General features: G+C 35.5%; 2 protein-coding genes across 2 annotated transcripts; both read right to left on the reverse strand.

The window, feature by feature from the left end:
- Window positions 1-2,421: 2,421 nt before the first annotated feature.
- On the reverse strand, window positions 2,422-8,033 carry LOC102587450 (la-related protein 1C-like). The gene is made up of 6 exons (XM_006361884.2): window positions 7,057-8,033; window positions 6,277-6,859; window positions 6,053-6,191; window positions 5,859-5,949; window positions 4,106-4,177; window positions 2,422-3,351 (listed from the first exon to the last, which is right to left on the reverse strand). Exons 1-6 carry the CDS (start codon window positions 7,576-7,578, stop codon window positions 3,055-3,057), a joined length of 1,704 nt encoding a protein of 567 aa, XP_006361946.1. The 5' UTR covers window positions 7,579-8,033; the 3' UTR covers window positions 2,422-3,054.
- Window positions 8,034-11,182: 3,149 nt separating this feature from the next.
- LOC102587120 (la-related protein 1C-like) lies at window positions 11,183-21,862 on the reverse strand. Its single transcript, XM_006361883.2, has 6 exons — window positions 21,123-21,862; window positions 20,358-20,937; window positions 20,128-20,272; window positions 19,934-20,024; window positions 16,189-16,260; window positions 11,183-12,121 (listed from the first exon to the last, which is right to left on the reverse strand). The coding sequence occupies exons 1-6, from the start codon at window positions 21,513-21,515 to the stop codon at window positions 11,897-11,899; spliced, it is 1,506 nt and encodes a 501-aa protein (XP_006361945.1). The 5' UTR covers window positions 21,516-21,862; the 3' UTR covers window positions 11,183-11,896.
- Between the last annotated feature and the right edge of the window lie 1,983 nt (window positions 21,863-23,845).

The raw sequence follows: 23,845 nt of genomic DNA on the forward strand, positions 1-23,845 counted from the left end.
AACCCCCCCCCCCATCAATATTCACCCATTCTATTACGTTCTACGGATCAAAAAATAGATTCGGAGAGTGAAAAGCTTACCTTTAGCCTCAAGAATAGTGAAAAATGAGTATAAGTCGACTGGGGGTCGTTCCTTAGCTCTAAAAGTCGAAAAGTGCATAATGAGGTCGTTTAAGGGTTTAATAACGACTTTAATTCGCGTCAGGCCCGCCACAGCGACGACGCCAGAGCGGCAAAAATCCCCGCCAAAGCGAAACATAGAGTTATTTCAAGAACTCCAAAATTCCCATTTCACAACACACCTCTAACCCACGATGCTCAGTAAATACCCTTTACGCTAAGATCGATTCCGGGAGTTCTACTCGCCCGAATTCAATTATGTAAAGTCGTACGGATTCCTTAACGAGTTATCTAACTACTCATGTAATCAAAATACATAAATGATTCACCCGATTGTTACCGGATTTTCCCTACACCTCAATGACTCTGATTTCGTCCAAATCTAGACAAGGTTGGAAAATCCAAATACTACAAAAAAAAGTTTTCCAGCCCCAAATTTCCCCCCGTTGGCTTTTTTATAACGACGGGAGCAGGTCGTTACATTGAGTGATGCATTCGAAACTGAGACGTGATGTATTCAAAATCGGGACACAATGTATCGAGATGTTTTGAGATGTATCTGGATTTCATCAAATTTAAGAGATTTTTGTAATTTAGAAAAGAAAAAAGATAAAATATAATTAGTTCTTAACACTATGAAATTCGTTTAAAAAATCCCAAAAAAGTAGGAAGTGGGCTTTGTTATTGGTCAAGATGAAATCAAGGCATATCGACAATGGAATGAGTGTGGTCATGACTCATGAGATGAGTGAATGGAAATAAAAATGAAAATGATGCCTACTCTGTTGTGAATAGAAGAAGCACTACTAAAATTAGTGTAAAAATCGAGGATCGAAATTAATGGAATTCCTCAAATATTTTTAAAGAAAAATTAACGTCAAATTGATGGATTGTACATCATTAGTTTGATTTGGGTCGGTGTCTAAAAATTGATGAATAAAATCGGTTAAAATTGAGAGACAACTGAAGGAGTACGTCACTTTTAATAAATTAAAAAGTAACATAGAACTTTTTAAAAAAAATCGAAGGATAATGTTAGTTTTTCAGAAATATATATAAAGAAAATGTAATTACTAGGAATAAAATCCAAATATTTACTATGACATTGAACAATTCTCTGCTACTAAACCACACATACTCTTTAATTGAATATTTTCATTATTTTTGTTTTAATTTTTGAATGCAATTATGCGCTTCAAAAACTTATGGAGTCTTTAGGTTTAAGTAAAAAATAATAAAATTTGAGGCTCTCTTTGATTTTCTTTCAAAATAAAATTTAAATCTTTTTTATAATTTTTGTGCGGGAAAAAAAATCGACAAGGGTTCATCGATTTTCATCAAAAATAACAAAACCCACGAATTTGGTCGGTTTTTCAACTGCATCTGTTGATTATAGGTTTGCAAATGGTACAGTTTAAGCGGTTATTTTATGATATTTATACCTTATCGGTGTTTTCAGTTATTTTATGATATTACCATATCGTTGTTTTTTTGGTTATTTTATTTAACCAAATTAGACTTTTGAAAATCGCTCCATGATTTTTGTTTTTCTTCAATATCGGTATGGACGGTTAATTTCAATATTTCTAATATATATATATATTTATAAGTTAAAATATGCTATCATATCTACCTGTATATGATTTTGGCAAAAAAAATTCCAGATATTTGTATAATTCTGTTGTTTTACAAGTGAAGAAAACAAGAATAAAGATCCATCTCATTGTATTATGATAGTGTAAATCAATATTAAGCAAAGACAACATAATTTAGATCACACGTACAAAAAGAAATCAATCAAACTGAAACTCAAAAACGGAGTCTACTTAAGTATTCAATAAAAGAAATTTAAATCATAAGAGAGAAACAATATGCAACAACTTGTAGCTTGTTAGAAGGTGTTAGGACTTTGAGTGTTAATTATATTGTCACTTCCATTATCTTTAAGTCTAAATCAATGATTTTAACAATTTGTTATTTTAAATCACATATTAGTTGATACAACTCAATATTTTTTATTAAATTTTATAAAATATAAACCTAGCTAATTATTCAGCACGATTATAAATTTATATAAAAGTAGTCTATTTTATTAAAAGAAACCTAAAAATCAGTTCGGTGCGATTTGATTCAATCAACTTTTAAAAAAACCATTGGGTGGCGATGAAATTCGATCTCAGTACCATTTCCCATTTCCCCTTCGCTGATCACACAAAGATATTCATTAACCAACCAACCCTTTTTACATGTTTTAACTTGTATACCTACTACTATCAGGTAAATAACAGATACATCAATAACATATCCCCAATGCACACAAGTATTTCTCATTATAAAGAAAAGAAACCAATACATCACAACCAAGCATAAAGATGCTTATTAAGTTTTGCAAGGGCAACAAATGCCTCTTTTTGAAAAGGTATAATAATAAATATAAGAAAAGAGTCAATGGTGGTGCTATGTTTGAAACAAATAGAAAGAAAATAACAAGATAAATGTGCCCACAAGAGCATTCACAGCAGATCATTCATTCTCTCTGCTTCTCAGGAAGAAAAAAAAAAAATCAGAAGCCAGCAATTCCATTCCTTTCCATAACCTTTACCTCCGCCAAAGATAAGTAACCTAGCCCCCCAAAGGCTTTGGTTTTAAAAATAATGCTGAGAGGCTGCATGGGGAAGTAGAATCAAAATTCCCCGTGCCTGTATTAATAAACAACCACAACAGACAAACAACGTAACATAAAGGAAAAGATAATACTTATCCCAACAAAATCAAGCTGCCAGCTCAAAAGACATTATAATTCTGTTCTCTTTTATTCCCTGTCTAATTCCTTCATGAGACGCTATTGTCAACAGCAACAGTAAAGACTAAACTCATCGATGGCTCTAAGAAGCACAATAGCCACCAACCCTGGGGCCACAAAACAGTTAACTCTTTAACTTGGATTTCCAACCGGCATTGGCTGCCAATGTTGACCACCAGCTTGTCTGGCCATCTCATTGCCAAACTGCTCAGATGGAGTACTTAATTCAGCAGATGATGATCTACTAAGATGTGCTTCGGCATTTCCATGTCTTACAGTCTTATCATCAAATGCAACACGTTGGAAATTTTCTACAAGTAAATCAGGAGTAGACTTATGTAGAGATTGAGGATTTGACACAGTTGAATTTTGAACCGATGGCGGCAGGAGCCAATGAAACCATTCATTTCTCCGCCTTAACTTTTCACCCTGCAACACCAGGAATAAATATTTTAGAAACTGTAACAGTTTTTGAGGCAAATACTTTACAAATACTCTTAAAAGTGCTCCTAGTTATGAAACACTAAATGCCTAAATAGGCCCATGCAAGAGTGTAGATGCAAATACTACCAAAGTATTTTCATGGTTGGGACATCAAGCAATTTCCTAGTTCTGAAGCACTAAACATCTCAATCAGCTCAGGACAACAGCAAACAAACACTATATAATTCAAACAGCAGCAACTGTGAGCGTAGGACACATTAACAAGGATGAATTACAAATCATAATTTTGTTTCTAGAAGACCTACATCAAAGAACATGGTGGGCAATGCATAAGGCTATTGAATTCTTAAAAATCATTTACAAGGGTAACAGACTCTAGGTGTACACAAGACTCCGTGCTCACATCTCTAACGTCTTCAACAAGTGCTCCATTCTTTAGCAACACAAGCACTTCGCCAAAAACTCAAATAACACATAGTGAACCCTTTCTTTTTGGCCAGAGAAAGTAGAGACTAAGGGGTCGTTTGGTTGGGAACAAGTTATCCTAGGATGACTTATCCCACCATGTATATGGGTAGCTTATCCCACCACTATGGTATAAATGGTGGGATAAGTTGTGCCAAACATGGCAACCAAACAAGACACAAAAATTTTATCCCATGACTATTTATTTTTATCCCTCACACCAAGCGACCCCTAAAAGTCTAAATAGACCACAAACCACATATAGAAAGGATACCTGCACTTCTACAACAGTAGAGAACCTCACAGCATTCAGTATCAATTGTATATTATCTGTCAATTCCATTACCTGCAAAAATGAAAAAAGTGGTTCTTATCTTAAAACTGTTCGACGTATTTAATTGCATAAAATGAAATGTGGAACCATAAATCGATATAAGAGTATTTTTTGGTCTTCATTTTTTTTATTACATTCAACTAATTTCATTTAGACTCCGTATTGTTCACAAAATTTCAGGTTTTCTTTTTCATCTCCATTTACTCGACAATCTCCACAAGCACAAATTCTGCTTCTTATATGACCAAAATTTCTTTCACAAACCACCTATGCCCTCTATTAGAATAGGAATTCATTAAAAAAAATGATTTTATTGTATAGTGTACAACCGGTATGTACAGAAATTTGGCAGGCCAAAATAGGCCAAGTTTATCACAGCAAACAAAGTTACCACAAAAAGAATGCTAAAGGCATGCATGTAAGTGAGGTTACTCTGAGTTATACAGAAGAATCATTGATCTGAAAGGATATCTACAGACTTCTCCATCCACCTTCAACTCGACCCCGAAAGAATAATCATCCAACGTATGTCACTGTGATGCAGCAAAAATTTCAAAGAACTATCACAAACAACACTATTATACAGATAGAACACCAGCTGTTGATCTCCATTTTCATCAAGTCCTCAATACATCTCTTCACTTCTCACATATTTAGACAACCCTTCATATGATTCTAAGCTGTCAATATCTTTGAGGTAAGATTGCCTTTTTAAGTTAATACTCCTTGGACAACAACAATTCAACAAAAGCAGGCTGGACCCTACAACCTACTGTGGCCAGATCACCTTGTAGCAGGGAACATTCACATATTGCACTCATTACCATCCCATCAAACAGGCACTCACTTCACATTGCACAGTTATAACATTATACGTAGAAGTTAGAACATTGGTTAATCCAGCAATTTGATGTACAAACAGTCATTTCTTGTGCTGACATGACTTTCTGCTCATGATGCATAAGCATTTCAATCTAGTGAGTAGTGACTCCAACTCCAAATAAATACAATGAACATTAATACTTGGAAAGAATATCTGGACAAAGCCCAACATGACATAAATTATACCATAGAATGATCAAATCCACTCATTTGCTTACAACTACCTGGTCATATCATGGAACTGTAGAAGAAAGAGGGACAAGATCATGCAACTCTACAAGCGTTCCACCCCGACTAGTTCGGATAATGCAGGATTTTTTCCTAAGGAAGGAGTTAGAATTAATTTTACCTTTTTTCCTCCAGTAAAACTTGTAACAGAGAAAAGGCAACAACGATAAGAGAGATAGAGAATTAGAGACTAGGAGACCTCCAGTTGAAATGAACTACTAACTACCATGGCTCTCTCCCACTGATTTTTTTAATAAGAGTATGGATCTCTCTCACGGATTTTATGCCCAAATCTTGAAAATAACCCTAAGAACCTCAAAAACAAGTTGTTACAGAAGACTAAGGAGACTCACCCTTGGCACCAGAAAAAAAGTACAAACAGAGAAGGAAACTCCAAAGGATCAAGTACAAAAACATCATATCAGGATGTCTGTACATTAACCATGCTCAGCAACACTATTAACAATACCAGCAATAACGTGAATTAATATGTGGGGATGCTTTTTCAAAAGCATGAGCTACTAATACAGCTGAAAATATTAGCCATGAACTAAGGGTCAAGAGAACACTCCAACCAACTCACTTTCTTGAAGCCTGAGATTAGTGTAACCGGAACCCATCCATGTTCATCCATGTTCTGTCGCAAGAATGTGTCCTTAATTAAATTCTCATTACTGCAACAAAATTTAGGGACAAGACGACTTTAGAATACCAATACAGTTAAGGCAGCCACTAAATAAGAGCAATTACAAGCAAATAGAACAAAGATGTATCTACCTGAAATAATAATCCATCTGGTTCACTATTCTAGTATGCAACTGGGTATCTGGAACATGAAAGAAGGGCACAGGAGAAAACATAGGCCCTCTGAATGAATCAGGGAATGGACCTGGCAAATAAAATACCGATGGAACTTCTGCATATTGGTTAAAGTATCAGTAGGGACACAAAATGGGGTTTAATAACTCAGAAAAAAGATCTCGATAAGTAAAACATCTCACCAGAGTAAACCATGGGAGGTCGATAGGGCTGCACAGGAATGGGCGTTGGTATAAAAGGTGGAGACGTATGAGGTGGGGCCCCCATATATGGCCTAGCTGGACCTCTGTGCGGCTGCATGTGTGCATCCCTATTCACCCAACCTCTGTGAGGTTTCCAATCCTGATTTCGACGTTCCTGATCACGCCTACCCCCGTAACCATTCTGATATGTGCCATCTCCACGGGGATGTGGACCAACATTGCCCCTCCTATTTGCATTTCGTTGATGTTGGTGGTCAATTCCACCATGTGATTGAGCTCCAAATCCTCCCCATTGTCCACCATCCCTATGACTATAATCCCTTGAAGAAGACTCAACACCAGAATTACCTGTCTTCCCAGAATTATTAAGGACTGTTTCCACCTCAAAACCTTGGGCCTGCTGTGAAGAAAAGACACCATTCGCTGATGCATTATGGTTTGAATTACCACCACCGCGCTTCATAGACCTTTGGCGGCTGGGTACAACATGGTTCAGCATTGTATCAGGGTTTACATTGTTAGTATTAGATTGCCTATGAGAAGCTGATGCCATCCCGGGGCCCTAGCATGTGCAAGCATAACCAGACAAATAAATGATCAATATATTGGACACATTATAAAACGAGAGCCAAGCAGCAGATAGAGCAAAAACAACCGCAATTAGTGCACTTCAATCCTAAGGTAGTTTGTATCAGCTATATTAATCCTCAATTCCAAAAATCAGTTAGAGAAAAGTAGCATTGAGGAATGTGGAATAACCTGTGATAGAGAAACTGATCTAGACGGAGTTTTGAGTAAATCAGAAGAAGAAGAAGATAATTTAGGTGAAGCCTTGGTGGAGTCAGAGAGAGCAGGCCAAGAGACAGCACCCATAACAGGACTAAGATCGGCTGCACCATTTGAGGGTTTATTCCAAGCCTGCTTTTTAGCTCCATTGCCGTTGGTGCCGTCACTGCTTCCATTATCGGAGTTCTCAATCTGAGCTTCTGTAGTGGCATCTAACGAAGACGCACTATCGGCTGTCGCCACTTGTTCAGGAGGCGAACAATCAGAGGAGTGAACGTCTTGCTCACAAGACCCCTGAGGAGAAAGTGGAGGTGAAGAGGAGGTCACCGCAATGGTAGATTCTGATTCACCAATGCGAACAACCTGCTTCCATGGAGAGGAAACGCCACGCGTGGCTGATGATCGCGGAGACTCCTGTTGGCGGTTGGAACCACCGGTTTCCGATGTAGTATTCCGGTGAGAGTTATGAACCGGGCCAGTAGTAGATGTAGCCATAAAAACTAGGGTTTGTTTATACGGAATCAAAAACTTCCAAAAATCGAAGACGGCTTCTAATTAGTGTTTCTATACCTGAAAATCCGTTAGTTGATTGACTATTCCTTAACAACAAGTAAACAAAATATTGAATCGATCAAAATTTTCTACAGAGCCTAACAGATTTAGCATTAAAATACATCAAAGGAATCGATGAATGCAAATAAAAGTTACAGTGTATAACTGATTATAAAAACAATAAAAGATGATCTTGACGATCACTGTGCTCAACACCAGAGCTCCAAAACAAACAAACAAACAAACAAAGGGCTGAGAGAGACGAGCTTTCTCTCTCCTTTTTCTCTCTCCTCCCTATGCTGTATTTTCTTCTTTGCTTAGCAGTAGAGAAACCCCTACCCTAAAGTTCTACTTGCACTGAAAAAGTACTTTCACCGTCTCCAAGCTGGCAACTAATCCCTTCTAGTTTTTTTTGCGTGAGGTATAAGGTCAAAAATAAAATATAGAATTACTTTATTCTTGTTTGAAGATATTAGCTATTTTTTAAATTACTTATTTCAATACTTATAATATAGAGATAAAAAAAATTTGATCATCATGATGTTTTGGTTAATTTACTCGCACCTTAACTAATTTCATGAAATATAAGTACCAGATAATTCTATCCACCAAAGCTAGGACTAGGATAGATGGAAAGAATCACTTAGTAGGCGTTTGGCCATGCGATACCATATCACGATATGGTGTCGTGAGATGAAATCAGCGTTTGGACATGCAATTTTATGTTGGTTCCATCTCATGATTCCATATCATGAGAGATGATACCATATTCTCCAAAAACCATGATTTGATATATTTTAATATACAATAATTGATCCATGAGTTTATATTTTGTTAAAACAACCCCACATTTATATCTACTAACCATTTGTTTCATATGTAAATAAAATTTATAATCACATCATTACTTTTTAAAATTTATTATTCTCACCAATATAAAATTTATTATTACTTTAAATTTGGTGAATATAAATGATAAAGTAGAAATTCATTTGGTGAATATAAATAAGAACGAAGGGAGTAATACTTTTTTGATTTTTCATAATAATAAAAAAACGTCTTAATCTTATGACTAAGCATAATATTGATAAAAGACAATTTTCATTGGCGGTGCCGCACTTTCTTAATCTTAGTATTTGCAAAATGTTCGTTCACATGACTGAAGAATATCAAGTCCAATTGATTGAGGACTTGGGAAAATTTGATCAATTAGTTATTAATATTTAGTCAAGTGGACTAGTTATAATTTTTTTGATTAAATTTTATTAGAAGTGTTTTTGACTCAAACTTGTGGTAACTTTTTAAAATTTCGTTATTCTTAACTATTGATTTTTCTTGTAAATAGTTAGAAGTCAGTGATGTTTGTTAATTTTTATCTTAGTGTATTTAACTTCTAAGTTAATATTTACTTACTAATGCATGCTTTTTTTTTCTACTTTATAGGTTATTTGTAAGAGTAGTTGAGAGATATGAGCATATCAAGTACAATTTATGTTCAATTTTTTTAAATTAAATTAAAGTTAGATGAAACAATTACTTAAGTGAAGAACAAATAACTTTGTAATAATTTATTATGCGATTTTATAATTTTTGTTTATTTGATAAGATTGAATAAACAATTGGGGCTATTTTAATAGTTTTACAACTTATGAAATTTTTATGTTTATGAGAAAATATACAACACAAAAATTATATATCGCATGTCCAAACAAACCTTCAATTTCATCTCATGATTCCATATCATGATACCATATCGCATGGCCAAACGGGCCCTTAGTGTCGCTTTTTTTATTGTCTCTATTGAGCTTTGAAGCTAAGACATCAGGATTTTCAATCACTTCATTAATCACTAGGCGTGCTCGAGATAATTAATCACATGATAACATGTTCTCAAACAACCCCTTTAGAGTCTCTTTTAGTAGTCGGATAAGAAACACGTTATTTATGTATTGATTTTCGTATTATTTATACAACGTTTGATAGGTAGATAAGAAATAAGTTATTAAGCATGAAATGAGTTAAGTGTCAAAAACACACATATTATCCCTATTATTTTTAGTTTCATATCTAAACTATTGAGAGTGTGAAAACACACCTAATCTATCACTCATTAGTTTGAATAAAAACACCTCAATACTGATTGGACCAAATGTGTGCACACACATGCTCAGGCACGTTTGGCCCAAAATTTCGTTCACGTGACTTTTTTTTTGTTTGCTGACACTTTTTTTATTAAGTGTCAAAAACATATTCAAACTATCTAATTATTTTTAGTTTCATACCTAAATTATTGAAAGTGCGAGAAACACACCTCAACGTTGATTGGACCTTAAATTTTCATCCACGTGGCTTCCTTTTCTTTTTTTTGCTAACACATTCTTTTTCTTAAATTTTCAATTGATTTTTAAAAAGTAAAGTTATGTGTTTCTGTTTATATTTTTAGTCGGAATTGTTACATGTGTTAGTTATGTCTTGTCACAATAAAATTATTTTTCATGTGATAATTTTTTATTTTAAAAAGAGAGTTGATACACAAACCATTACATATTACTTGAGGTATGTTTCTCCCACATCTTATAGTTTTAAGTATAAAACGAATAGTGTATTTTTGACACTTCACTCGTACACATGATATTAACTAATACATGAATAACTAATTCCTCCATAAAATGATACATAAATTCAGTCATAACTAATTTTTAATATCTTCATAACTCTAACTAGCTACCGCCTACCAAACGACCCCTTAGGACAAGTTTGGTGCAATGGATAAATTGAGATAATTTTGATATAAATTTTTAGTATCCTTAATTTTTGTTTGATTTTAAAGTGTGAAATATTTTATTTCAAGAATTATAGTTAGTATTGGATAAGCTATTTTTGTCTCTTGATAGAATAATAATTTTATGATAATAGATAAAATAATCAAAAAAAATAATATCATCATGCAATCATAATGGTATGTGAATACACTTTGTTATATTTTAAGGTTATATATATCCTTATTGTCAATCTTTTGAGTTGAGTATGCCCTTAAAGCTAACGGATGAACACATAGATTGTATTTGTTATCATTGTTCACTATCACCCTACCGTGAGCTTCTAATTCCTGAAAACAATTTACTTAAACAACCCTTTATCTAGGGCTAGGTTAGCTAGATAGTCGGTCAAATTATTTGAAAGTGTGTAATACTATCACCAACCATTTTTCCTTGCATGAGCCTCCATATTTCCTCTAAAATATTCACTACCTTCCATGGTACTTTCAACAATATTCTTAAGTAACAAAGAACCAATTTTTATGATCACATGAGGTTACTCTATATACTTTAAAGCATGTAAAAGTGTCATTGCTTTTGCCTGAGTAGTAGTACTTGAAGGATCATCCATCTCCTTAGCCTGAGCTTGTATGATATCTCTTTTATTATTTCTCACACAGAAACTTCAGGGGCTTCTTCATGAATTTCCTTTTGATGTTTCATACGTGTATTATATGAAATCTTTTTACATGTTTTAACTTGTATAGCAGTAAGATAATCACGAATGATTCAATAAATCAACAGCACACAAGTATATATAGTTTCCTTACATAAAGATGCTTATTAAGTTTTGGCAAGGGAAATAAAAAGGTATAAATATAAAAAAAAGTCATCAATGGCGCTATGTTTGAAACAAACAGAGAGAAATTACAAGATAATCATGTGCCCACAAGTCTTCACAGCAGATCCAGCAAGACCATTCTCCCTCCTTTATCAGGAAGATGAAAAATCAGAAGCCAGCATAGCTTTCAGTAAGCTTTACCTCCTCCAAAGATGAAGTGACCTAGCCCCAAAGATTTTGGTTTTAAAAAATAATGCTGAGGGGCTGCATGGGGAAGTAGAATGCAAAATTCCCCCTACCTGTATAATAAATAACCATGACAGAGGAAAAACATAACATAAAAGGAAAACAAAATACTAAATCCCAAACAAAACAAGATATACATCCCAACAAAATCAAGCTACAAGCTTTTGCTTAAAAGTCATTATAATTCTATTCCCAATTCTGTTTCTTCTCTTTTATTCCCTGTCTTTTTCCTTCATGAGACGTCATTGCCATCACCAAATGTAAAGACTAAACTCATTGATTGCACGAAGAAGCACAATAGCTTCCAACCCCTGGTCGACATAAAAGTTAACTCGTTTAACTTGGATTTACAACTGGAACTGGGCATTGGATGCGAATGTTGAGCACCAGCTTGTCCAGCCATCTTATTGCCACACTAGTTAGATGGAGTACTTAATTCAGCAGATGATGATCTACTAAGACGTGCTTCGACATTTCCATGTGTTACAGTCTTATCATCAAATGCAACACGTTGGAGATTTTCTACAAGTAAATCAGAAGTAGACTTTGGTAGAGATTGAGGACTTGACACGGTTGAATTCTGAACTGATGGCGGCATGAGCCAATGAAACCAGTCATTTCTCCGCCTTAACCTTTCACCCTGCAACACAATGAAGAAATATTTTTAGAACCTGTAACACAGTTTTGAGGCAAATACTACCAGGGTATCCTAATTTAAGCATATCCACTATACTTTTCTTCTTTTTTGATGACCGTGGTGTCTGAGGCTTTGAGCTAGCTTTCACGCACCTCAACTAATTCCATGGGATACTTGTCACCAGGGGCAAATCTAGGTAGACCCTAGGGGGTTCACCCGAACCCCCTCATCAAAAAATTACACTATATATACAACGTCAAATTCTGATTTTAATGGTATATATATTAAAATGAACCCCCTAAAAACAAAGTACAGGCTTGGCTCAATGATTAAGTGGTTCAAGATATGCCCCTAGGTCGCAGGTTCGAATCCCACGGGCAACATTTTTTCCCTCTTTTTAATGCTTTGGAAAATGGAACTTTTGGGCTTCGACCTTTTTCTTCTTTTTCATTATTTTTTCCTTTTATTCCATTTCTTCTTTTTAATTTGTTTTTGTTTAAATTTATTAGGCACATTCTTTTTTTCTTTTTTTTTTATTTCTTTTTTATGACAAGGGAAAACCCGCAGCCGCTATCCTTTGGGTGCGCACAGGGTAAAACCCCCGCTCCTATGCAATAGCTCGCAAACCACACAGGAGAGGTAACCCGCACTAGGCAAGCCTGGTGCGACGAACTCGACCCAGAAGGCAAACCGCTTTCGTTGGCAAGGGGTTTCGAACTTGAGACCTCCAAAATGGAAGTCCCAATCTCAAACCACTGGACCACCCCGAAGGGTTTTTTTTTTTTTTTTTTTATTTTTTTTTTTTTTTTTGAAACTGGTAAGGTTGTATTCTTCAGCATTAAGGGCATGCTGGCCACCACCAAAAAGTGTCAATTACAAACTTCCTATCAAATCTACAATCTGGTCTGTATCTACTATACACAACTGTTTACACCAAAAAAGTAGAGATACTATACAATTCCATTTGACCTTGTGTATGGAATTGGATCTATTGTCGAAACATCTACTGTTCCTTTCCTTCCAAACTGACCACCATATACATGATGGTATTAACCTCCACCATCTCTTCTGGCTCTTGGTACTTCCTCTCCTTACCCAGCTCTTCAACACGTTTGATGTACGTTCTGGCATTGTCCAATTCAGATTTGAGATGCTAAGGAACAAATTCCAGATTTGAGCAGTGTAATTACAGTGCAAGAAGAGGTGGCTGTTAGTTTCACTTGTCAAATTGCATAAAAAACACCTAGGGACCAGCTGTCTACCCTTCTTCTGAAGTACTTCTTGTGTTAAACAAGCTCTCTTTATCACTAGCCAAGTGAAGCATTTCACTTTTGTAGGAATATCCCCCTTCCAAAAATAGTTCCAGAGGTGTTTTGGTCTCCCTGCCATCACCTGGAGACCTCTTCTGTAAGCACTGTTGGCTGAGAAGAGGCCATCTTTGTTGTGCTTCCACAACATCCTGTCTGTGGCATTTGTATTGATGGTCACTCCGCTTAGCATCCCTAATATCTCAGCCACCCTTTCCACCTCCCAATCATTGAGAAGTCTTCTAAAAACTAGATCCCAGCCCTGTTCAGTCCAGCAATCACCAACATTGGCATCAGGATTTCCACAAATTTGAAAGAGATCTGGAAAGAGATCTCTAAGAGGGGATTGGTCTATCCAAACATCCTTCCAAAATTTTGTTTTAGTGCCACTTCCCACCTTGATATATAAATTTGTCTCCATTTGTGACCACAAGTTTCTAATTGATCTCCATGCACCCACACCATAAGGTTCTGTTGTGATCTCTGTACACCAAGGGTTTAACTCACCATATTTTGCTATGATCACCTCTTTCCAGAGGGAATTTCTCTCTTCAGTGTACCTCCACAACCACTTCTTCAATAGGCTCTCATTCTGTAGTTTCAAGTTCTTAATTCCCAGCCCCCCTCTGTCTTTGCTAAGTAGAGCAGTTTCCCAGTTTACTAAGCTATAGCCTTTTCCATCCTTCTTGCCTTGCCATAAGAATTTTCTCCTTAGCTTATCCAGATTTTCCACTACTTTTCCTGGGATTGGGAATAGAGACATCACATAAGTGGGCAGAGAATCAAGAACAGAGTTTATTAGGATCAATCGTCCTCCAAGTGAAAGATATTGAGCCTTCCATCCAGAGAGCTTCTTTTCAATTTTCTCCAAAATACCATCCTATATTTCCAAGGCTTTGTGATTGTTACCCAAAGGCATGCCTAGATAGGTGGTAGGCAGCTTCCCAACACTACACCCTAGTATGCCTGCCATCTCTTTTATCTGAGGTACCTCATTCACAGGGAAGAGACTACTTTTTCCCCAGCTCACTTTCAATCCAGAGACTGCTTCAAAAAGTACCAATATCACTCTAATGTAGCTTATCTGTTATTTTTATATCTATTATTCATGTTGTTTCAACATAACTCTTTTTCATATACTAACTTGAGAAAATCTTTTAAATATGATGAATTATATTTAACTTGAAATAATTTATTTTTAAAAAAAAAGGTAAATTAGATGTAATTGAATGAAAAAACTTAAATATCGTCAACATCCTTTTTAAAATATTAATTTATAGAATTCATGAAATTTCTTTTATATTTTTAATTCTATTTTAGAGGGATGGAAACTAAATTTATTTGATTTATTCGTTATTTGTCTTTTTTACAAATTATGACAAACCTAGTAAATTGAACTATATGAACTAAAAAAATTGACAATGCTATTTATTCATCTTCTAAATATGCATTATAATATTATAACTCTATTCTTACACACTTTTAGAGAATCTTGACGATTTTCATAGTTATATGTAATTGAATGGATACTAATTTAAAAAATTTAAAAAGTGAAAACTAAAGTAAAACATTACAAAATAAAAGTATAAAAACACAAGAAATTTTAAGAATCCTCGATGGAGCATGATAAAAGTAGAAATAAATGTTTAATATGGTATGATAAAGTAAGTTAAATTTAGCATGATAAGGTAAATATATTTCTTTTTTTTTTATGACAAGGGAAACCCGCAGCCGCTACCCTTTGGGTGCGCACAGGTAAAACCCCCGCTCCTATGCAATAGCTCGCAAACCACATAGGAGAGGTAAACCGCACTAGGCAAGCCTGGTGCGACGAGCTCGACCCAGAAGGCAAACCTCTTGCTTTCGCTGGCAAGAGGTAAATATATTTCTTCCCCGTCTCGCTTCCTTTTTCATCATTTAATTTTCACGCGTTTTAGGAATTAACTTATGTAATACAGCGATCCGCTAAAATTCTTATCAATGTATCTTTGTCCTCGATATCTTTGATTAGTATTTATGATTCTTGTACAAAGAGCATGCCGAGGGGCTACTACGCTCACCGCACACTTGTGTTACTACCTGAACTTCTTCTTTATACTTTGAACCCCCTGAGTAAAAATCCTGGATCCGCCACTGCTCGTCACCTCCTACAAGCAATAGGTATCAAGTAACTTTGTCCACCAAAGCTTAGGGCAAATGAGAAGAATCACCTAGTATTTTTCGTCTCCGTTGGGATTTGAACTTAAAACCTCATGCCTCTCCTAGTTATGAAGCACTAAATGCCGAAATAGGCCCATGCAAGAGTGTAGATGCAAATACTACCAAAGTAATTTCATGGTTAGGACATCAAGCAATTTCCTAATTCTGAAGCACTAAATATCTCACCCAGCTCTGGACATCAGCAAACAAACACTATACAGTTCAAACAGCAGCAGCTGTGAACATAACAAGGATAATACAACCCATAATATTGTTTCTAGCAGACCTACTTCAAAGAACATGGTGGACAATGCATAAGGTTATTGACTTCTTAAAAATCATTTACAAGGGTATCGACTCTAGGTGTACACAAGACTCCATGCTCACATCTCTAACGTCTTTACAAGTGCTCCATTCTTTTATAACACAAGCACTTCGCCAAAAACTCAAATAACACATAGTGAACCCTTTCTTTTTTTTTGAAATTAGTGACCCCTTTCTTTTTGGCCAGAGAAAGTACAGACAAAGTCTAAAAAGACCACAAACCACATATAGAAAGGATACCTGCACTTCTACAACAGTAGAGGACCTCACAGCATTCAGGATTAGTTGTATATTATCTGTCAACTCCATTACCTGCAAACATGAAAATGCGGTTCTTATCTTAAAACTGCAACGTATTATTGCATGTAAATGAGATGCAGAACCCAAAATCGAGATAAGAGTATGTTTTGGTTTACATTGTTTTATTAAGTACAACTAATTTCATTTAGACTCCGCATTGTTCACAAAATTTCGGGCCTTCTTTTTCATCTCTAATGACTTGACAAATTCCGCTTCTTATAGGACCGAAATTTCTTTCACAAAACACCTATCCCCTTCTGTTAGAACAGGAATTCATAAGAAAAAATAGATTTGACTGTATAGTGTACAACCATTGTGTACACAGAAATGACAGGCCAGAACAACCCAAGTTTTCACGGCAAACAAAGTTACCACAGAAAGAATGCTAAAGGCATGCATGTAAGTGAGGTTGTACTGAATTATACTGAAGAACCGTTGATCTAAAAGGATATCCACAGACTTCTCGGTCCACCTTCCACTCAACCCTGAAAGATTAATCATCCGGCGCCACTGCCTTTGCAGCAAAAATGACAAAAAGAACCATCACAATAACATTATTATACAGACAGAACACCAGATTGAACCAACATCATACAGTCCAGTGCAAACTCCAATACAGATCAGAATTCTTTATATCATCTTAGAATATCAGGTAATCAGCGCACTAGTATGTCAGAATACTTGAGTTAGTGTTAACTTCATCCCTCGTCGTTGAAATATAAGATGTGAATTATATCGCATTATAAATAAGTGTCTTGTATTCCATTTTCATCAAGTTCTCAATACATCTCCACTTCTCACATATTTAGACCAGTGTTGTCAAAGGCGCGCTTAAGCCCTGAAGCGAGGCTCAAAACATGTTGAGCTTCGCCTCGCTTTATGTGCACTTCAGTGTCGTCATCAAGGTTCCAAGGCAAACTTTTCCTTGCCAATATGCCTCTTCTGAAGAAGTGACACTAAACAATTGACATTTCATTTTATCATAAAAAAATAATTTCTTTGGTCATATATATTTTTTTTTTGATGAAATAAGTTGTTGTATTGAGAAGGCATCAAGGAGGTGCTTGAAAGATTACAAATCAAATGGTTATAACTCCAAACAGTGCAAAAAAACAAGTAAGATCTGGGAGTTGAGAACCAAAAGCAAAAGGCTCAAGGCTGCTAAGGCGCTTAGAGGGAACTGATAAAATCTAGAAGGGGGATGAATGATGCTATCATTTACCGGGGAAAGGTTGCTCCAGCTATAAATTCTTTGGTCATATATTTGTTATTCGTGTTTATGATTATTAGTCTTGGACTAAACATATATATTTGTATTTTTTTCTTCCTTTGCGCCTTTTTCATTAAAGCACAGGCTTAATTTGCACTTAAATCCCCAACAGACCTTAGAGTTTTTTTGCACTTTTCGTCATTGATAACACTGACTTAGACAACCCTTCATATGATTATCAGTTGCGATATCTTTGAGGTAAGACCGTAAGATTACCTTTATAAGTTATACTTCTTGGACAACAGAAGTTCAACAAATGCAGCAAGGACCCTACAACCTACTGTGGCCAGATAACCTTTAGCAGAAAACATTCACTTATTGCATTCATAACCATCACATCAAACAGGCAATCATAATAAAAGCATTTTGTTTAAGTGGCTCTGGAGATTTAGCAGGATGGAGGAGTAGTCTGGATTAAAATAATTGAAGAAGTCTATGGCAGCAGACAAGGCTGGAATCCCCCCTTCAAATGGTCTATACACTAGGGAAAGAGATCTCCACATTATTGGCAGAGTTTCAACAATTTACTAGATTGGAGGTGGGAAATGGAGTGAAAATAGATTTTGGACTGACTTATGGACTGGTGATGAGTTCTTGAAACAAAAAGTTCCTCTTTTTTTAAGTTGTTGCAGTAACATAACAAAGCTGGAGTTGTGACTGATTTTTATTCCAACACTGGTGGCAGATGAATTTTGGAAGGAATCTGAAAGATTGGGAAATTGAAGATTTTTGTCAACTACTTCAACTCAATTATACCCACATTGATCAGAGTAAGGGGGATTTACTAGTATGCATATCTAGTAAGAAAAAATCCTTTTAGGAATGAAGTGTTATTGCCTTCCAATGAAGCATACAGGATATCGGGATACTAGCTGGCCATGGAAAGGGATCTGGATTCTGGGGAACTAAAGCTCCTACTAATTGGTTCGATTGCAGCATGGGGAGCTTGCCTTAGTCGGGATAATCTTCAGAAGAAAGGTTTTGCACTAAGTAATATATGTTACTTATGTGAAGAAGAGTTGGAGACTGTGAATCACATTCCTATGCATTGCAGAATAGCTAGACAATGTTGGGAATTTCTTTTTCAGTATTTGTGGGATCTCTTGGATCATGCCTCAGAGTATGAAGGAATTATTGGAGAGTTGGCAGCACCAGAGAACGCATAAAACTTTGCAAGGAAATTTGGAGAATTATACCTTAGTGCATATTCTGGACTATTTGGCTAGAAAGAGAAAGAAGTAACACTTGTTTTGACGGGCAAAAAGACCATATTTCTAGAGTTCAAAACTAGTGTTTATATAATTTGTTTTGTTAGAGTAAAAGTAGTTGCATTGATAATATAGATCAATATATGGACTTTCTGGAGTTGCTAGGGAGATGCTGTAATTCACTGTATGGATATTCTCAAGTCTTCTGTAACTCTTGGTACCATCTTGGTACTTAGTCAACAAACCTTTACCTTATTAAAAAAAGTATTATATGTAGAACATTGGTGAATCCAGTAATTTGATATGCAAACAGTCATTTCTTGTGCTGACATGACTTTCTACTCATGATGCATAAACATTTCAGTCTAGTGACTTCAAACTCCAAATTAATACAATGGACATTAATACTTGGAAAAAACATCTCAACAAAGCCCCATATGACATAAATTATACCATAGAATGATCATCCATCCAATTGCTTACAACTACCTGGTCATATCATAGACATGTCGAAGAAAGAGGGACAATACAAGATCATGCAACTCTACAAGTGTTCCACTCCAACTAGTTCGGATAATGCAGGAAATTTTTTCCTCCCCAAGGAAAAAGTTAGAAGTTTTCATTAATTTGACCTTTTTACTCCTGTAACTAACAAAGGAAAATCAACAACGATAAGAGAGATAGGGAATTAGACACAGAGAGACCTCCAGTTGAAATGACTACTAACTACCCTGGCTCTCCTCCACTGTTTTTCTTAATAAGAGTATGGATCTCCAGCTGATTCTATGCTCAAGTATGTCCTATTTTTTACTAATTTTATTATGATGTTACCAAATCTTGAGGATAACCCTAAGGATTTCAAAAACAAATTGTTACAGAAGACTAAAGAGGCTCACACTTTGCACCAGAAAAAAAAGTACAAACAGAGAAGGGAAGTCCAAAGGATTAAGTACAAAAACATCAGTTCCAGATGTCTGTCCCCCTTGTCTCTCCCTGTTTGAGGAGAAGATACCATTGGCATCTTCTAAACCATAAAAAAAAGAGCAAAGACAATTAACCACGCTCGGCAACATTATTAAGATTTAAGAGTTACCAGCAATAACTTGAATTAATATGTCGGGATGCTTTTTCAAAAGAATGAGCTACTAATACACCTGAAAATATTAATCACAAACTAAGGGTCAAGAGAACACTCCAACCAACTCACTTTCTTGAAGCCTGCTATTAGTGTAACCGGAACCCATCCATGTTCATCCATGTTCTGTCGCAAGAATGTGTCCTTAATCAAATTCTCATTACTGCGACAAAATATAGTGACATTAAGACTTTAGGATACCAATACAGTTAAGGCAGTTACTAAATAAGAGCAATTACATGCAAATAGAACAAAGACATATCTACCTGAAATAATAATCCATCTGGTTCACTATTCTAATTTGCAACTGGGTATCAGGTACATGAACGAAGACAGGTGGCACAGGAGAAAGCATAGGCATTCTGAGTGGATCAGGGAATGGACCTGGAAAATAAAATACAGGTGGAACTTCTGCAGATTGGTTAAAGTATCAGTAGAGACACAAAATGGGGTTTAGGAACTCAAAAAAAAGATCTCGAGAAGTAAGACATCTCACCAGAGTAAACCATGGGAGGTTGATAGGGCTGCACATGCATGGGCCCAGGTATATAAGGTGGAGACGTATGAGGTGGGGCCCCCATGAATGGCCTAGCTGGACCTCTTTGAGGCTGCATGTGTGCATCCCTATTCCCCCAACCTCTGTGGGGTTTCCAATCCTGATTTTGCCGTTCCTGATCACGCCTACCCCCATAACCATTATGATACGTGCCATCTCCACGGGGGTGTGGACCAACATTGCCTCTCCTATTTGCATTTCGTTGATGTTGGTGGTCATTTCCACCATGTGATTGAGCTCCAAATCCCCCCCATTGTCCACCATCTCTACGATTGTTATCCCTTGAAGAAAACTCAGCACCATAATTACCTGACTTTCCAGAATTATTGACTGTTTCCACCTCAAAACCATGTGCCTGTTGCTGAGAAAAGACACCATTTGCTGATGCATTATGGTTTGAGTTACCACCACCGCGCTTCATAGACCTTTGGCGGCTGGGTACAACATGGTTCAGCATTGTATTAGGGTTTGCATTGTTAGTATTAGCTTGCCTATGAGAAGCTGATGCCATCCCAGTGACCTGTAAGATCCACACATTTACATATAAATGAGCTTCTGGAACTATTAATTGATACATAGGTTGTTCTAGCATGTGCAGAGAGAAAAAAAAACAGCAATTAGTGCGCTTGAATCCTAAGGTAGTTAACATCAAGTATATTAATTCTCAATTCCAAAAATCGTAGCAATGAGGAATGGGGGAATAACCTGTGTTTCAGAAACTGATCCATTGGGCAGAGTTCTGAGTGAATCAGAAGAAGAAGACGATTTAAATGAAGCCTTGGTGGAGTCAGAGAGAGCAGGCCAAGAGAGAGCACCCATAACAGGACTAACATCAGCTGCACCATTTGAGGGTTTATTCCAAACCGTCTTTTTAGCCCCATTGCTGTTAGTGTCACTCTCAAACGCACAACCGTCCACTTGTTCAGAAAGCGAACAATCAGAGAAGTGAACTACTTGTATATTAGATTCTGATTGACCAATCTGAGCCCAGGGCGAGTAAACGCCACGCGCGGCTGCTTCTGATCGGCTAGACTGCTGTGGAGCAGTGTCAGCGGTAGTATTCCAGTGAGAATGATGGTTAATAGTAGATGTAGCCATTAAAACTAGGGTTTGTTATCGGAATCAAAAACTTTCAAAAGTGATGTCCCTAATTAATCTCGAATTAGTGTATCTATACTTGAAAATCCGCTGATTGACTATTCTTAAAGAAGAAATAAACAATACATATATCAAATCGATCAAAATTTTCTACTGATTAAGCATTAGAATGACATGAGAGAAATCGATAAACGGAAAGTAAAAGGTTAGAGGAGAGTATAAACTAAGCAACTAACGATGGTTTTGCCGATCAGTCCAGAGAGAACCCGTCTCAGTGTCTCTCTCTATTTTCTTCTTTGCTTAGCACTAGTGAAAAACCCAACTCACATTTGTTGTTGTTGTTGTTGTTGTTGTTGATGATTCATCAGAATATATTTACCAACTACCCTAGTCTTTTGGCAAGGACGGGCCTGTTTGGCAAATACCTATTTTGAAAAAGTATTTGGTTAATTATTTTTAAATGGAAAGTAATTTTTCTATGACATAATACATAAACATGACATTTAACTTGGCTTCAGTGGACAACTATGACATCTAACTTTGAGTGTGCACAAGTAGATACTTAAACTTGTATAATTTGAACAAGTAGACACATGTGTCCTACATGGCATAATACACGTAGGACACCATGTGGGACACAAAATTGTCATGTAGGGTACCATGTAGGATGAATGTGTCTATTTGTTCAATTTTATACAAGTTTAAGTGTCTACTTGTGCACACCTAAAGTTAAAGGTCATAGTTGTCATCTGACACCAAGTTAAAGGTCATGTTTATGTATTATGCCTTTTTCTATTCATATATATATATATTATATTACAAATCACGAAGGTGATCAGGAATTAATTCTAGGGAATCTATTCCTAAATAAACTAGAAGATTACAGCATTGGCAAAAATGGCATAGAAATGCTATATAAAGGTGAAACCTGTTTCATACCAAAAATCTAAATGCCTAAAGAAACAATTTTCAAGGTATCAGTCTTCATAGAAATAACCCTCTATGATACAAAACTAACCACCTGTTGTCAAATAGACAATGGATCAGAAGCAAGTCTAGCAAAAAAAATTTTAATAAAAGATTGGGATTTAAATAAAAGTAATATCTCTATGATAGGAATCACAGGAGATAAAGAAAAATTATCAAAATCCAAAGAAAAAGTAGAAATAATTTTAGGATCAAAAATTGTTTCTATAAACAAATTGTTTGCCTATGATAAACTGGAAACAGATTTATTATTAGGAAATGATTTTTTACAACAATTTCAAGATTATCATCAAACGTTGTATATGATAAGCTTAAAAACTCCTTGTGGACATTTCATAAAAGTCCCAAGAAAACAAAATCCTTATAATCTTGAGAAAGATGATAAAGGAAATTTTAAAAGAAAATACTTAGAAAATCTAAGAAAAATTTCTTGTAAATGCCTTAATCTAGAAAAGATAAAAGAAAATTTACAAAAATTATACGGAGAAAATCCATTAGAAAAATGGGAACAACTTAATTTAGAAAAAATTAAAGAAAATTTACAAAAATCTTATGGAGAAAATCCATTAGAAAAATGGAACCAAAGTCATGAAAGGGCGATTTTAACATTAAAAGACCCTAGTATCATCATTAGAGTAAAACCAATGCTCTATAACAAAGACGATAAAATTGAATTTAAAATTCAAATAAAAGAATTACTCGACTTAAAATTAATAAAAATGAGTAAAAGTCCTCATAGTAGCCCGGCATTTATGGTAAGAAACCATGCTGAAATCAAAAGAGGAAAAGCTCGCATGGTAACAAATTTTCCAAAGGAAATGGATAAAATTTTCTCTGAAATTTTTTTTCTAATCGTCTACATTGATGACATACTAATATGTTCAAAAACATATGAAGAACATTTAAAACATCTAAAAGAATTTTCAGAAATTTGCCTAAAAAATGGAATTGTGTTAAGTCAGAAAAAAGCTGACATAAATAAAAATGAAATAGAGTTCTTAGGAATGATTATTTCAAAAAATGGAATTGAACTCCAATCACACATTTCTAGAAAATTGTAGAATTTCCTGACAAACTAACAACAAAACAAGAAATTCAAAAATTTCTAGGTTGTTTAAACTATGCAGGAGAATTTATTCCAGATTTAGCAAAAAAACGGAATATACTACAAAAATTAATAAGAAAGTCCAATAGATTAGGATGGACTGAAGAACACACTCAGTGTGTAAAAAACTTAAAAGAAGAATGTGGCAAATTGCCTAAACTTAGATTACCAGAAGACAGTGATAATCTTGTCTTACAAACAGATGCGTCTGACTATCATTGGGGAGCATTATTGCAAA

The sequence above is a fragment of the Solanum tuberosum genome, unplaced genomic scaffold (genome assembly GCF_000226075.1).
Source record: "Solanum tuberosum cultivar DM 1-3 516 R44 unplaced genomic scaffold, SolTub_3.0 scf00378, whole genome shotgun sequence".
NCBI lineage: Eukaryota > Viridiplantae > Streptophyta > Magnoliopsida > Solanales > Solanaceae > Solanum > Solanum tuberosum.